Genomic DNA, 14,737 nt, shown 5'->3' with positions numbered 1-14,737 from the left:
ATGGATATTTAGATGGATGGATGGATAGATGGATAGATATTTAGATGGATGGATGGATAGATGGATAGATATTTAGATGGATGGATGGATAGATGGATAGATATTTAGATGGATGGATGGATGATAGATGGATGGATGGATGGATGGATGGATGATGGATGGATGGATGGAGATATTTAGATGGATGGATAGATATTTAGATGGATAGATGGATGGATGGATGGATGGATGGATGGATGGATAGATAGATATTTAGATGGATAGATAGATATTTAGATGGATGGATGGATGGATGGATGGATGGATGGATGGATGGATGGAGGGATGGATGGATGGATGGACAGGGTTATGTTGCCTCCACAGTCTGATGCTAGTTCTAAAATCCCAAACAGTTTCTCCAGTTTTTCCCTTTGCAATAATTAGAGAGCGTTACTGCTGATTTGTTGCAGTAACACATCTCTCCCGCTGCCAGTGTGCGTTATCTGATTACTGTTTTCTTACAGTAAATGGACTGTGGCCAATTCCAGGGTGCTTCTGTGTGGGGCCACCACAGAGTTGATAGTAGTTAAATGGAAATGTTTATTCCTGGAACCAGGTATATGAAATGTTAACGCATGTAGATGTTTTATGCAAAAAAAAAAAAGGCGTTTAAAAGTGTGTGTGCATGCGCCCGTGCATGTGTGTGTGTGCTTGCATTAAAATAGGGGATTTTCTTGTCAGAGTAGCAGGGTTGGGGATTAGTTTAGGATCTGACTGAGACAGAGGAGAGAGGGGTTGGCCACATAAAGAGATGACTGGGCAAATACGGGCACATACATCAATATCAGCACCGTGCACATTATAGCGGTGCGCAGCAGGGCGAAACACATACTGCAGACAAGCGAGGAGATTTTTGTTTATGCATGACTGGAGAGGAGGAAATTAATATCAGTGGATTGAATCCGCTCCTATGGAAGATCTTTATGCTTCCTCAAACCTCACAGTCACACACCAAAATAGATGCAAAGTGACACACACACAACGGGTGCACATTCAAACACACAGACACACACACTCTGCTGAAAGACAGGCACTAAAATAACCTCTGTTCCAGCTGGTGGACTGCTGAGGCTCCTGCTGGGCTGTTTTAATGGGGAAAATTAGCCAAGCAGAAAGGTGGATCCTGTTTGTTATGCTCTGCCGTCCTCCTTCTACAATCGGCCAAGGAGGCATCCTCTGTTGTACGCTCTCCCTCTCTGAGCTCTCTTGACATTGTGTATCTGCACCAGCTGCTCCTGCCTCCATATTTCAGGCGCAGGCTCATAGGACATACATTGCATGCACGTGCGTGTACTCACACTCTTACACACACACACACACACGCACTTGCTGCAGCAACAGAATCTCAAACAATTATCAGAGAATGTTTGTTCTTTAGTATTCCACCAGTGTTTCCACTTTTTCCCCATTCTGTGTCTGTAAATGTGCTCAGCAGCTACTATCCATATCCCTCACACACAAGGATGCCAAAACAAAACTGAAGGGGGGAAAAAAAGGACAGAGAATTGGGGTGGGGTGGGGGGGGGGGGGGGGGTTGCAAACAAGTGAGGATTGCATGATACAGGAGTCGCGGAAAAAGAAGTGTGAGGTGAGAGAGTGAAGGATGCGAGGAGGATATGCAGAGGGGTGAAAAGCTTCTTTGTTCTGGATGCCCTTGAGACAGCTGAAATCGCCACAATAAGACCTTCTTTCAGAGGGAAAGAGAGGCTGTCAGTGTGTGTATGAGTGAGGAGAGAGAGAGAGAGAGTAGGAGGGAGAGAGAGAGAAGGAGAGGGAGGCACCAGGCTTTAGTACGTTTGGCCTACTGAACTGGTAGCAGTGGGAGAGATATTGTAGAGACACTGTATGTGTTTACTTTGCACAGGCATTTGTTCTCCAGCCCGGTTCAGCTCCACCAGTGGACAGTCACAAACTGTGAGTTGCTCCATCAGTCTGATGCACATGGTGGTAGGTTGTCATGAACTGTCATGTATGTTCCATTGCAAGATCATTGTCCTACATGTCCCACTTTAGCATCATTGTTGTGGTCACTGGGACATCGATCTTGGCAGCTCACTGCTTCATGAGGGCCAGGTGTTTGTTCATGTGTCCCACTATATGCAACAAGAAGACAGAACACAACAATAAATGAATGGACCAGAGTTATACGTTTATGAGGAGAGAAAGACCGAGTCAGCAGTGACACTCTTAGTCCCTGTTACAATCTACTTTAGGCAGCATCTGCACAACCATTTGGTAGGGGTGGTTTAACTGGACATGTTTATCGTTTTCCCCAGTTCACCAGCTAAAATGCAACATTAGTCCTGAACCTCTCCATTCCAACTATCTGTCACCGCTTGCAGGCAAACGTCCTGAGGACAAATACACCAAATGGGCCCCAATAATCTAAGAAGACAGATTTGTCTTGTACTAAACCATCTATTTCCTTTTTTATCATCATCTGATAAGCTGGCATCTAATAGTTCTTAATTAATCTTTAATCAGTTTCGCAGTAGATAGTAAAGTTGGTATTATTGGAGCATTTCGGTACAGTGTGCCACACTTTAAGCGTTGCTTGTCACATCAGTGGAATTAAAACCAACTTTGAGTGAAGTTTTTTTTCTTAAACTGAAGAATTGTAGAGGAGACTTTGGTAGATTAAAATGTGTGTTTTCCTTCCCAGCAAGAACCATCACTATAGCTGAGATTTTTTTTTTTTTTTTTTTTTTTCCAAGTATTTATGTCCGTATTTCTTTCGGCCTAGTTTTTTTGTCACATCCTGGATCGTGCACACAAGCTCGCACACAAACACACATTAGAAACCTGAGAGCGTGTTAGACCTCTCTTCCTCCTCACCCACAGTTCCTGGCCCCAGGCTGTGGAGGTTCTCTTGCCTCGTCTCACACGTCCAATGCAAACACACGACAACCTGCGCCCGCACATAAACACACATGCACAAATACACACACACTGGCAGTAGACCACATCAGAAGAGGTCCTTTCCACCCCCCGAAGTCCACGGGTCTCTGAATAAACATATTATTCTGGATTAAATGTTTCCCATATTTGTTGTTCTTCCCTTTAAGACTCCAGGTGGAATTGGTATGAAACCAAAAATCATATGAACATTCCATCATATGAAAGAGCCAGGGGCTGGGAAGAATGCTCCAAACGGGAACAGAGAATTCCCTTTCAGAGTGAGAACTTGTAACAACATTTGTGCAGATTCCCTGATTGCCCGGTATTCTCGGTTCCATCTGAGCCGTGCTGGGTTGTTCAGAAGCGGTCTCCTGTGTTCGCTAATCTCGCTGCGCCGATTCTCCACAACACCAGGAAGCTCGGCTGCCTCTTAATCACATCCAGTCAGTTCAAAAGCCGCTGACCCTCGGAGGGATGCTGCGGCGTGGGAGTCTGTTTTTACTCCCATGCGTTATCACTGAATAGAGATAGAAGGTGACAGCTGAGCAGCAACTTCGGCCACTGTGAGGCCTAAATTGAAGACTTCTGAGGCAGAAGGCGATGTTGGCGGAGTTTTGCTAAATGAAGCAATTATGTACAAATTACTGCCAGAGCCCTCTGCCCTATCAGAGCCGGGGTTACAGCCTAGGGCGAGCCAGTCTGCAGGGTGCTGATGTGTGGGAAAAGATCCCAGACTGTCCACCTATGCCCTCCTGGTATTATCTGTGCAAAAATGGCACAAGCGGGGATGATGGAGCCACATGTTGCAGACTAATATCCTCATAATATCCACACTACAGTGTAAACCATATCGTATAAAAAGACACACTCCCTCGGTGTTTAGCTGTCTTTGTGTTTGATTTGGGAAACATTTGCAGTCAGCCCGCCAGCCCATCACAAGTCACTCACAAACCGATCCTTCCCCCATCACATGCTGCCCTGCTGCATGCTAATGCAACTGTGGGCAACAACAGAGGCGGGAAAACCTGCAGAATACCAGCTGGTTTCTTCCTATTGTGTTTATGTCTGTAAACTGCACCAGTATTGTGCAGTGGTGGGATGCGTGTTGTGGACAGCAGGTCCTCACTGCACGTGTGTTTGATGCCCCCCGACACACACTCACACACAAATACACACAGGCTCTCTTGGACCCTGGAGACATTCCTCATGCATAATCGCTGTGTGTCTTTCTGATCTGCCTGTATCTGTTGGTGGTGGAGGTTAATGCAGTAAACATACAAAAACACAACATAAGACACACACACACACACACACAGACACACACAAAACCACAACAATCTATCTCCACAAATACCAATGGATCAAGGAGAGACAATGGCAGAAAGGAGGTTTGTAATCTTTATTGTGACATATGGATGATTGCATCTCCACCAGCGTCAGTTCGGTCTGATTTGGGATTTTCAACTGTTACACGGCCCTGATAATAAAACCACCTAGTCTGGTAATTCATCACCCTTTACCAACCCTTAAGCCAGGAAATCAGGAAAAAGTGATGTCATCAGAGAGAGGGATGTTCCTGCATTTCAGCATTCTGGTGGGCACTCAGCGGGGGCAAAGAGGTCATGAGCAGTGTGTTTGTGTGTGTATGCGTGCATGTACGTGCATGTGCGTGTGTGTATGTGTAAGAGAGACACAGCAACATCAGCAGTCCTTGAGGGCTCAGCAGGCTAATTAATAATGAATCCCAGAGAGTCTGTGTTTGAAATGCAGATGTGCAACTGCCGGTTCTGCCTGCTCCTTCACAGGGACCTGCATACGTGTGTGCACATTTGAGTGCATGTGTGCATGTATGTGCCCGTGTGCGTGCCACAGGGGGAAGTGTGTTAGCTGTTTGTGTAGCAGAGAGCTCACTTATATTCAACATGAAACTCACCGAGGTTGCTCATTAAACAGGATTTGGCGAGAGGACAGGTTCAGCACTGGCGTTTACACAAGTCGGTCCTTCCTCTCCCATCTGAAAGTCCCTTCTCTTCCTCGTTGGTGCAAGCGGAGGCCTCAACTCTGAGCTCCTGTCTGCTCTTAGTGCAGAAGAGAAGAAAAACAATGTGGACGAGAAGCTGAAGAGGACCAGAGCCTGCACGTTTCTGTGCACTCTGGTCTTCACTGATTACTCTTTGTAGGATTGTGTATATTTTAATGTGTGTGAGTGTGTGTGTGTGTTATAGTTTGAAGTTAAAAACATGGTAATGTATGCAGATTTGTACCAATCGCTCCTTCACTGACCCAGGGACAATGTACAAGTCTCTTTCACAAACAGCACCTGTAACACACACACACACACACACACACACACACACACACACACACACACACACACATACACATACATACATAGACACATACATACATACATACATACATACATACACACATACACACATACATACATACATACATACATACATACATACATACACACACACACACACACACACACAACACACACACACACACACACACACACACACACACGAGAGAGAGAGAGAGTAGTGAATAATCTTTCTGACAAACATTTGCTTTGTTGTAGTAAAGCCAAAAGGGACATTTTGTCTTTTGCTCAGGTGTTTCGAATTCTTGCAGATAAAAAACAAAAATAAATAATAATAATAATTTTTAAAAAAGTCTGCTCCTGTGCAAGCCAGTGTTTATTCTGCAAAACATGCTAAAGAGCTGAAAGACTCCCTTCACCTCAGGCGCTTGAGTCTTTCTGGTTGAATCCATTTGAAAAGTAACTACAGTAACCTTCAATATGCCTCCCATCTTATTTGAAACATTCAGAAGACGTTGTCCTTATCCTTCACATTACTTTCAGCCAAATAAAGAAATCAATTAATTCTCGTCCAGGCAGAAAATGATTACAAAAATATGAAAGTACAGGCTCCTGTTCATGGAAGCATAGCCGAAATTCTAATTGCTTATTTTTCAAAAAAAAAAAAAAAAAAGTCTGGAAAAACGTCGTGAATTCTCAACATCGTGGCTCTGACTCACAGCTCTGGTGATGGAATATTTCTTTTAACTCGGAGTTGACTGTCTATTGATTTTTCCCACGGAGATCTTTTTGAAGGACGCCCTTTATTCGATTTAAAAGAAGAATGCCTGAAAGAATCCCTCACTGCAGACCAGACAGACTCTGCGCGATATGGATGCTGCATACATGCATTTGGTCGGGATATCGTTGCTCTTATTTATTTACATTTTCTAAAGGTAAAGGTTTCCTCTCACAAACACACGGACCTTTTTCCCCCTGTTTGATTTGAACAGCTGATGAAGACGATCTCTGCTGCTGGGAGAGCTGCTCCAACGCGCTGTCACTGTCCTTTAAACGCGGCGTGGCGGCCTAATGTGAATATCGATTTTACTGTCTGGAGGTCTGGGAAGTGTGTGTGAGACGGATATGTCCATTCAGGAGGTCCACGTCAAAATTTCCAAGAACCAATGTGTTCGCTCCTTTTTCACGCTTCTAAAACGCGAATGAATAAAACGAATGCACGCGTTTCCCACAGAGGAGACAGAAACTGACATGCATCAGATGTTTGATTGAGAATAATGCGTCCAGAGGCAGCAGAAGCTTTTGGCTCCATGCAGAGTTTTTAGAGGTCATGACATCGGGTGACGGGTCCCTCCCCCGGGGTCGCCTCAGTGGCAGACGATTCATCTCTGCAGCCTTAAACTGAAGAAGATTTAAAGACCCAAAACAAAGAACGGGATCCAAACACACATTCTGCGTGCCGTGTTGCACTTTTCGACTGGAAACTTTTAAAATTATTAGTATTAGTTGTATTTTTTACTCACGGGGCCTCAAATGCGACGGGGAAAACACGACTTAATAATAAAAGAAAGGAGAAAAGCCCATGAAATTGGATGTGAGGCATCAAACCTCCGTAGAAAAAGATATTTCTCCTCTCAGTCGCTTCTTTAACCCCTGGAAATGTTGTTATCGAATTAACCTCTGTAGACCCAACACTATACAGAAATATTCGTTTTTATAAATGCCAACAAGCAGCCTGCAAGTAACTAAAATTAACCAATATAGTTTTTATTAATGTAATCGAAAAAACAATTAATCCCGAGTCATAATTAGACCTGTGACTAAATCCTCACAGGCCCATACTAACAGGAAAAGGTTAGTCTCGAATTAACTTTAAAATATATTTTGCTTTTTCCTCTTTTTCTGCGCTGTCTGCATCAAATAATCAGTCATAAAATAATCACAAAAAAGAAAGCAGCCAAATAAGCGAAGGGAAGCAGATAAACACGCGTCTCTAAACTGCTATTTTACAAAGATAAACTGACAGAAATTATGTCTCATTAGTTGTTTTTTTTCGCAGCTCGGTGGAGAAAGAGCCCGCAGTGCTGCATGGTGTAAGTGTAGCAGGGCTTGGCTCGGGTTATCTGTGAATGGTCTCTTTATTGGAGGCGCGGAGCGGGGATTTGCCTTTTATTCGCCTCGCTATGGAAACGCGCTCGGCGGCAGAAAAATGTTGACGCGAATAAAAGGAATCAGCACAAGGAGCGTTTCAAGAGAAGCATCTGTTACACTTTAGAAACTTAGACCATCGAGAGCGATACAACCCCCTCTCAGAGTCCCTCCTCATGCGTGCTTTATGCTTCCCAAAATACAGATCTATTTTTTTTCGTAATGAAAGAAATTCCTGCTATATTTTTAAACCATCGTAGCTCATGAACCACCCCCCCCCCCCCCGAAAAAAAAAAAATTTATATCTATTTATAATGGGAATCTTATACGTCCAGAGTTAACTGAACCAGCTACTCTAAATACATAAATTTATATGCAGAATTGAATTTTAAAGATTAAATCGCTTTGGTGCGACATACATTTAATGCATCGTGAGCTTCTATTTAAGACACTTTCTTTGCTATTGACACGTATTTCTGCATCCTTTTTAACGACTCAAACGAAGCAAGCATGTTCTGTAAACTAGGCCATGAGCCATCCTGTCCTTCGCTTAAAATATATTAAAGTATTTAAATAAAATAATAAACCTCAGCGCCGTGTTGGCATCGTCACAAAAACACATGACATAGACTGCATCTGCTCCATTATTTCCTATAGGTGCTATACTGCAATCCCAAGCCACCACTCTCCCGTTGTAGCGCCACTGGCGATCCTATCTCCGGTCACCGAGGCCCTGTCCTATAACTCAGCCAGCGGTCAGCTCACCTGCTCCGGCCTTTCCTCTGTCGCTGTCCCCGCAAGCAGCTCCTCGGCTCGGCGCTCTTTAATGACTTTCTGCTAGCTGCAGCCTTCTTTTATTTCTCCTAAATGTATGAAAATGTATGCAAATTTAAATCAAGCTTAACCTGGAAGCTCCAGCAATATATTTAATGGAATTTCAAACTAATAAGGGGACTGCGACGCACTCCTCTAATGGCAAATGTAATTACGCAGCTAAGTTGGGTTCTCAATATATTCATAGATCTTTTTTTTTTCTTTTCTGAAGATCTGATGAGATTCTTAAAGACTGGAAGTGTGAGTGTGCAGCGTGTCAGGGCGCGTAATACTTTCATGTAATGCAAAAAGATGAGGTTTTAAGTACCAAGCATGTCTGTTAAAAGAACCTGAGCAAAAAGTGCTCATAGGGAAGCCATGGACACTTTAAAAAAAATACAAAACGATGAGGGGAACAAATAGCAAACACCAGTTCACGTTTTGGCTTAATTATCCATGCAGGATGAAGGCTCTGTGGCCGCACACGGGCTGTGCTTAAACCACGTTTGCGTGAAATGCTGTCTTGAGGAACTCGATTCACAAACACGTGCGGAAATACTGTTTAAAAGTTAATCATTAGCAGTGAAAATTGCTCCTGGTTTGATTGCATCCTCCCAAATTAAGTGCCCCTGCACTTTAATCTCCTCCTTCGCGCGCGTTCAAGGGTGGCAGGAGCGGCAATAAAGCCGTGCGTAAATCAGTTGGAAACTTTAATTAATAAACAGGAACTGCGCTCCACGCGCACATTTAGCTGCCAGGACCACTGGACCAGCACTCAGACTCACTTCCGGTTCGAATGCGCGTAACCCTTTCCTATCCGACGCGTTGTTTCCAAATCCTGAGGTTCGGATAACTGCGCCGTCATTGGTGGGCGCGTGACGTCACCGCGTCTCCGGCGTCCTCTGAGTGGTGGCGGAGGCTGTCAGTCAACGCCAGGCTGCTGTCGAAGCTCCAGAGAGAGGGAGATGTCAGAGGCTGGACTGCTCCCTCGCTTCAGTAGCACTAGTGGGGTTCAGCAGCCAGCATGGCCACAGCTGCCTCCAGCCCCTATACCCTGCTCAGTTCTAGCCCCATGATCCACCCGGACAGCCAGGCTATGCAGCCTGCTAGCCCCTACAGAGGACACCAGAAACTCCTCCAGAGTGACTATCTGCAGAGCGTCCAAAACAACGGGCATCCCCTCGGGCACCAGTGGGCAAGCAGTCTGTCGGAGGGCAGCCCCTGGTCGTCCTCCATGGAGCAGCAGGACGTCAAACCTGGCCGAGAAGACCTGCAGCTTGGCATCATCCATCACCGCTCTCCGCACGTTGCGCATCACTCCCCTCATCACAACAACCATGGCAGCCACCCCGGAGGAGCCTGGGGAACTCCGGTGTCCCATAACTCCTCCAGCGTGCAGCAGATTAATATCTACTCCCAGGCGGGCTTCACCGTTAACGGCATGTTGGACCACGGTGGCCTCACGCCTCCACCCAATCCGCAGGGCCAAGGCATGCACCCGGGCCTCAGGGATACACTCAGCCCCGACCACAGCGACCTCGGCGGGCACCACTGCCACGACCACTCAGACGAGGAGACTCCGACTTCTGACGAGCTGGAGCACTTTGCCAAGCAGTTCAAGCAACGCAGGATCAAGCTGGGTTTTACGCAGGCGGACGTGGGCTTGGCTTTGGGCACGTTGTACGGTAACGTCTTTTCCCAAACGACCATCTGCAGGTTCGAGGCTCTGCAGCTGAGCTTTAAAAATATGTGCAAACTGAAGCCGCTGCTGAACAAGTGGCTGGAGGAGGCGGATTCGTCCACGGGAAGCTCGAGCAGTATAGACAAGATCGCAGCTCAGGGGAGAAAGAGGAAGAAGAGGACGTCCATCGAGGTCAGCGTGAAGGGGGTTCTAGAGACGCACTTTCTCAAGTGTCCCAAGCCGTCGGCGCAGGAGATCACGTCTCTGGCGGACACGCTGCAGCTGGAGAAGGAGGTGGTGCGCGTGTGGTTCTGCAACCGGAGGCAGAAGGAGAAGCGCATGACGCCGCCGGGAGAACCGCCGCCACACGATGGACCGTATTCTCACAGCGGGAGCGCAGGAGACGCCTCATCGTGTCATGATCTCTGACCGAAGCGCCGGGAGGAATCCCCCTTTCCCCCCCACCCCCACCCCCCCGGCCACAGACTGTCGAGCGCAGGGACGCGCCGTGGCCCCCGCAGCCCGTCCCAGCACAGACTCCTTCACATGCCTCCAGCACTGAAACACGACAATAACAATTACAGACACCTGCTCAGCCTTCGCCATTTTCTAACTGTCACGAGGGCATTATTCTATAGCGGCATATCAAACGAAAAAAAGAACCCATACGTCATATTTCTGATTCTCTTTGGAGCCCGCCAAATTCTTTTCTACATCCCGGGATATAAATACAAAAATGTGCCTATATGACCTGCCAGCGCCTTTGGTTTGTGTCACCACTCGTCATCAGCTCGGTGTTCGTGATTAAGATGTGACCGCTGCTTTGTTTTGATTTGCTCTGGCCGCGTTGCTTCTATTGTGCGCTCCCAAAATGATAACAACACTTTTCTCAATTGGTTTGTTGCAACACCAGAGGCCATTTTACAGTCCAGCTTGCGCTCCCCTCGGCTTTGGACGGTGCTTTAGTTCTCATCATATTTGCATCATTATATTCTGTAACATATGTGTTGGGCTTTTTTCTGGTTTGGTTTGAGTTACAGGTCATCATTTCCACCGTAGAGGTACTGCTACCAACCTAATAGCACTTAAAGTCCTCCATTTTGGCCTGTAGCACACACACATACACACGCACGCACGCACACGGTTCCAACTATTTATAAATTCATTTATTTGATTTAAATCATCTTCGACCACATAAACTGTGCGGACTCTGAACCAGAGCCGATAGAGAGAGGGGTTAACAACGCTCTGCACCTGCCTATAATTTTATTGTACGTCCAATATCAAAATTTTATAATCGTAAATACTCCTGTTATCGGTTTATTTCTTAAGTATTTTTTCCAATATTGTACAGTTTTATATATTACCATTTGGAAGTCATTAATTTAAAGAAATCTCTTAGTTATTCATGCACTTAATTAGCAATGTGGGGGAAAAAAACAATATTTTCAGTAAGACTGAACTGTTTTGGCGGTTTGATTCCAAATTTCAACGACAGCTCAAGTAATTATTTATTTTCAGTATAAAAGCTTGTATTATGTTTTGAAATAAACTATGTATGTTGTAATAAACAATTTCTTGTTACAACTGGTCTGTCCAAAAGAAAAAAACAACCACAGTTGGATTAATTTTAAATTATTATTATTATTATTATATTATTATTATTATTATTATTATTGTACTATTTATTATTTTAAAATGCAAAAAAAAATCAACGTTTATTTTTGTAAAGATGAAACTGGAACTGGGTTCAGTTAAAAAACTGGTGTTTCATATTTTACCAAGCGACTGCACTCACAACATTAGAGCAATTTTGTGTCAAAGGTTCGTCTCGTCATGTTGCTGCCTGTTCTGTCTGCCTGCCTGTCTGTCTGCCTGTCTGTCTGTCCGCCTGTCTGTCTGTTTGTCCGTCACCACAGCTGTACCATGGAGGTCCAGTGGTTCTGTGGGACCAAACTCTCCAGGATCAGAGCAAACCGGGCTTTGTCCGGCACTTTCACTGAAATGTTATTGTCCGGGCCCTCTGCCCTCCCTCAATCAGACATGCGTGATTTATCGCCTGGCCCGCTTGGCTTGACAGCAAAACACACACGCGCACAGCCACACAGACACACACACAATCAGAAGCAGATGAATCTCATTTCAAAGACTACAGCTGCGTATAATTGGCAATGCGAGGGCAAACTGGGGCTATACTGGTAAAAAATCAAGATGCCTAAAAATAATTTAGGAATGGTTTGAAAATAAGTAGGCCTACAAATGCAGCTCCGCTTAAATGATTCAAAATAGTGCTGGAGAGCGAAGGAGGGGAGAAACAAGAGGAGGAGAGGCGGAAGGGTGCTAGGCCTTGCCTTGAAATGGTGAGCCTGACTGGAATACTAATGCATCTGAATTTATGCATCTCCTCAGTCTGCAGCCCTGAGAGGGGGGTTGGGGGAGACCGAGAGAGGGAAAACGGGAGAGAGAAAGAGAGAGGAGAGGGGCGTGAGGGTGGAGGTGAAAGAAGGTAGTTATGCTGAAGAAGAGAAAAGTAAAACCATGTATGATTGATTCTATCCATCTGTGTTAGTTTGAAATAATCCCTGATTTCCGGGGGGCAAATAAACGCCCCTGGAGAGAAGCCGAGCCAAACAAGCAAAGCAAGCCAAGGTCCAGAGCAGCACTGCAGTATCCTTGAGCCTCTTTCACCTCATTCAGTGTGGAGTCAGGCAGCTTCACAAATCCTCTGCTGCCACCCCTCCAATATGCCTTTAAAGAAGAACTGATACCCAAGCAAAAGAAAAAAAAGAAGGAAAAGTGTAAAAGACATTCAAAAAATAACTGGTGTGAGATGGAAGCAAATTACAGTTGTGTCAGGAATTTGTGGTCATTATTTCTGCCCATAAGCTGGAGGTGAGATGAATCGGCTTTGCGCCGGCAGATAATTGAGCGTCTGAATCAGATCCCGAGTCAGAGCAAATTGATCATCAGCAACAATAGCGAGCGGAGCGGCGGCAGCATGGCGCACTCCGAGGACGAACGCCGTTCACCTGCAGCGGATGATGGCAGCGACGCACGCACAACTTTTGCAGAGTCACACCGCTTCTTAAAAACATGAAACACTGAATTCATCCCAAATGTCAAAGGCCCAAGATGGAGCAAACGAAAGCAAACAAACCCAATTTAAATTGAAAGTAAACAAATTGTTCTAGGGGAGAAATTCTCAGAGTAAACAGGACACTGCAGAGTGTTTCCAGTGTTCAGAGACTGGAATATATCTGAAACAAGCCTCGAGAATAAACAACTGATGTGGATTCTTATTTAGTGCCTTCGCCTCGCCGACCCAGGGCTGTTCGCACTCAAGAAAGCTTCATTGTGTTTAATCATTGACGCCGAAATGTGGAAAAAGCCATTAAAAGGTTCTGTGAACTCATCGGCTCCTGTTCAGGCTGCCTCACGCGTGTCTTTGCCTTTTGGTTGACAATTCAAACCATATTAAGGTCGTGCTAAATGACCTTGACAAACCATTACAGAAGAGAGCGCCAGTTATTGTGAGGCCGATACCAGGAGTAAACCTGGATGGGACCATAAGTGGCTGCAGGTGGATTAAAGAGTTTCTCCCCAGCACTGCAGTGGGGGGGCCTCAGCAGCATCACAAATAACTTTCAATCCTCAAACTACATGTCTGGTTCCTGGAAGCAGGTTACGTCCTCATGTGTCACCGTGTTCCCAGTGTTCCTAAACACACACACACACACACGAATGACTCACAGCCTATATGTGAACGGCCTGTTTCTGACTACGAGGGAGTAAATCACTGTGTCTGATATCTTCATTTAAGACAGGAGGGCTGATCACTGCTCGTCCTGCTTGTTCCACATTAACTCATTATCACACACACTCACTCCATTAATTCTCCTGCTTTTATTAGCAGCAAGAGTGGGTACGAGCATGCACGCACACACACACACACAAAAACAGTGGACTCCTGACAAGCATTGCTTCTACCTCATCTGACAGCTAATGGCTTCATTAGGAGCAGCGTGTTAATTGGCTGACTTTAGGGAGATGCTTGTTAATGAGGATAAATAGATTCACACCTGAGCAGGGTGCTACCTAGCCGCCAAGGCGCTGTGGGAACTGGCAAACAAACGTGGACTGCAACTGTAACTGCAGCACCTGTATACCTTTTTTTTTTGTTGAGTTTCCTCCCAAACGTGAGCGCAACGCTCCCCCTGCCAGGCAGCCAAGTGGTTGATTAGCACCAGGAGGCCAAAACAAAGAGCAGTATGTCAAAACAATTAGCTCCAGTGTTTACCTCCCAGCTCCCAGGCTGGCTGTGAAATACATCTAATACAGGCGGGTGGGGGGGTGGGGGTTGGGGTCGGGGGGGGGGGCAGACAGCTCGGACAGTTTCAGGAAAAAGGACAACAGCTGGTCTATAGGCCAAGCATGCATGCGTGTGTCATAGAGCTGTCATGACCAGATAACAGAGGATGAGATCTAGGTAGGAAAACAGATGGATTGAAGCATGAGGACACTTCTCTCCCCCCCCCCACACTTCTCTTTATGCACCACTGGCTGGGGGACCGTACTCTCAGGGGAGTGGGGGGTTGGACAGACAAAGCAATGAGACTGATCATTTACATAAGGACAGGAGACAGACTCATGTTGGACACTGGGCTCCAGAGCCCATCCACATCCCGTTTCTCCTGGCTTCGACACTGTTTCCACCCAGTGGTCATTAGTGGTAACTGCATCCAGGATAAAACGCAAAGAGGTATCAAGCTTTAAATCAAATTTGCACAGAATACATTAAAATACAGTTTCGATATAATTTACCCGCGGGT

The 14,737-nt window shown here is 45.7% G+C and overlaps 1 protein-coding gene and 1 long non-coding RNA gene across 3 annotated transcripts; one reads left to right on the top strand and one right to left on the bottom strand.

The window, feature by feature from the left end:
• Window positions 1-185: 185 nt before the first annotated feature.
• LOC130531396 (uncharacterized) lies at window positions 186-8,677 on the bottom strand. 2 transcript variants are annotated; one of them, XR_008952092.1, is made up of 4 exons: window positions 8,180-8,677; window positions 5,202-5,257; window positions 4,871-5,015; window positions 186-2,132 (listed from the first exon to the last, which is right to left on the bottom strand). It is a non-coding gene; the product is annotated as an uncharacterized LOC130531396 (long non-coding RNA). The 2 variants fall into 2 exon arrangements; XR_008952093.1 differs by having other exon boundaries at window positions 4,871-5,010; window positions 5,221-5,257; window positions 8,180-8,670.
• Window positions 8,678-9,027: 350 nt separating this feature from the next.
• Window positions 9,028-11,495, top strand: LOC130531395 (POU domain, class 3, transcription factor 4-B-like). The gene has a single exon (XM_057043398.1). It carries the CDS (start codon window positions 9,252-9,254, stop codon window positions 10,335-10,337), a length of 1,086 nt encoding a protein of 361 aa, XP_056899378.1. The 5' UTR covers window positions 9,028-9,251; the 3' UTR covers window positions 10,338-11,495.
• Window positions 11,496-14,737: the final 3,242 nt, after the last annotated feature.

Source organism: Takifugu flavidus, chromosome 9 (genome assembly GCF_003711565.1).
Source record: "Takifugu flavidus isolate HTHZ2018 chromosome 9, ASM371156v2, whole genome shotgun sequence".
NCBI lineage: Eukaryota > Metazoa > Chordata > Actinopteri > Tetraodontiformes > Tetraodontidae > Takifugu > Takifugu flavidus.
This window is presented reverse-complemented; position numbering and strand designations above follow the sequence as displayed.

Coding starts and splice junctions, on each gene's coding strand:
- LOC130531395 (XM_057043398.1), top strand. CDS start 9,252: ATGGCCACAGCTGCCTCCAGCCCCTATACCCTGCTCAGTTCTAGCCCC.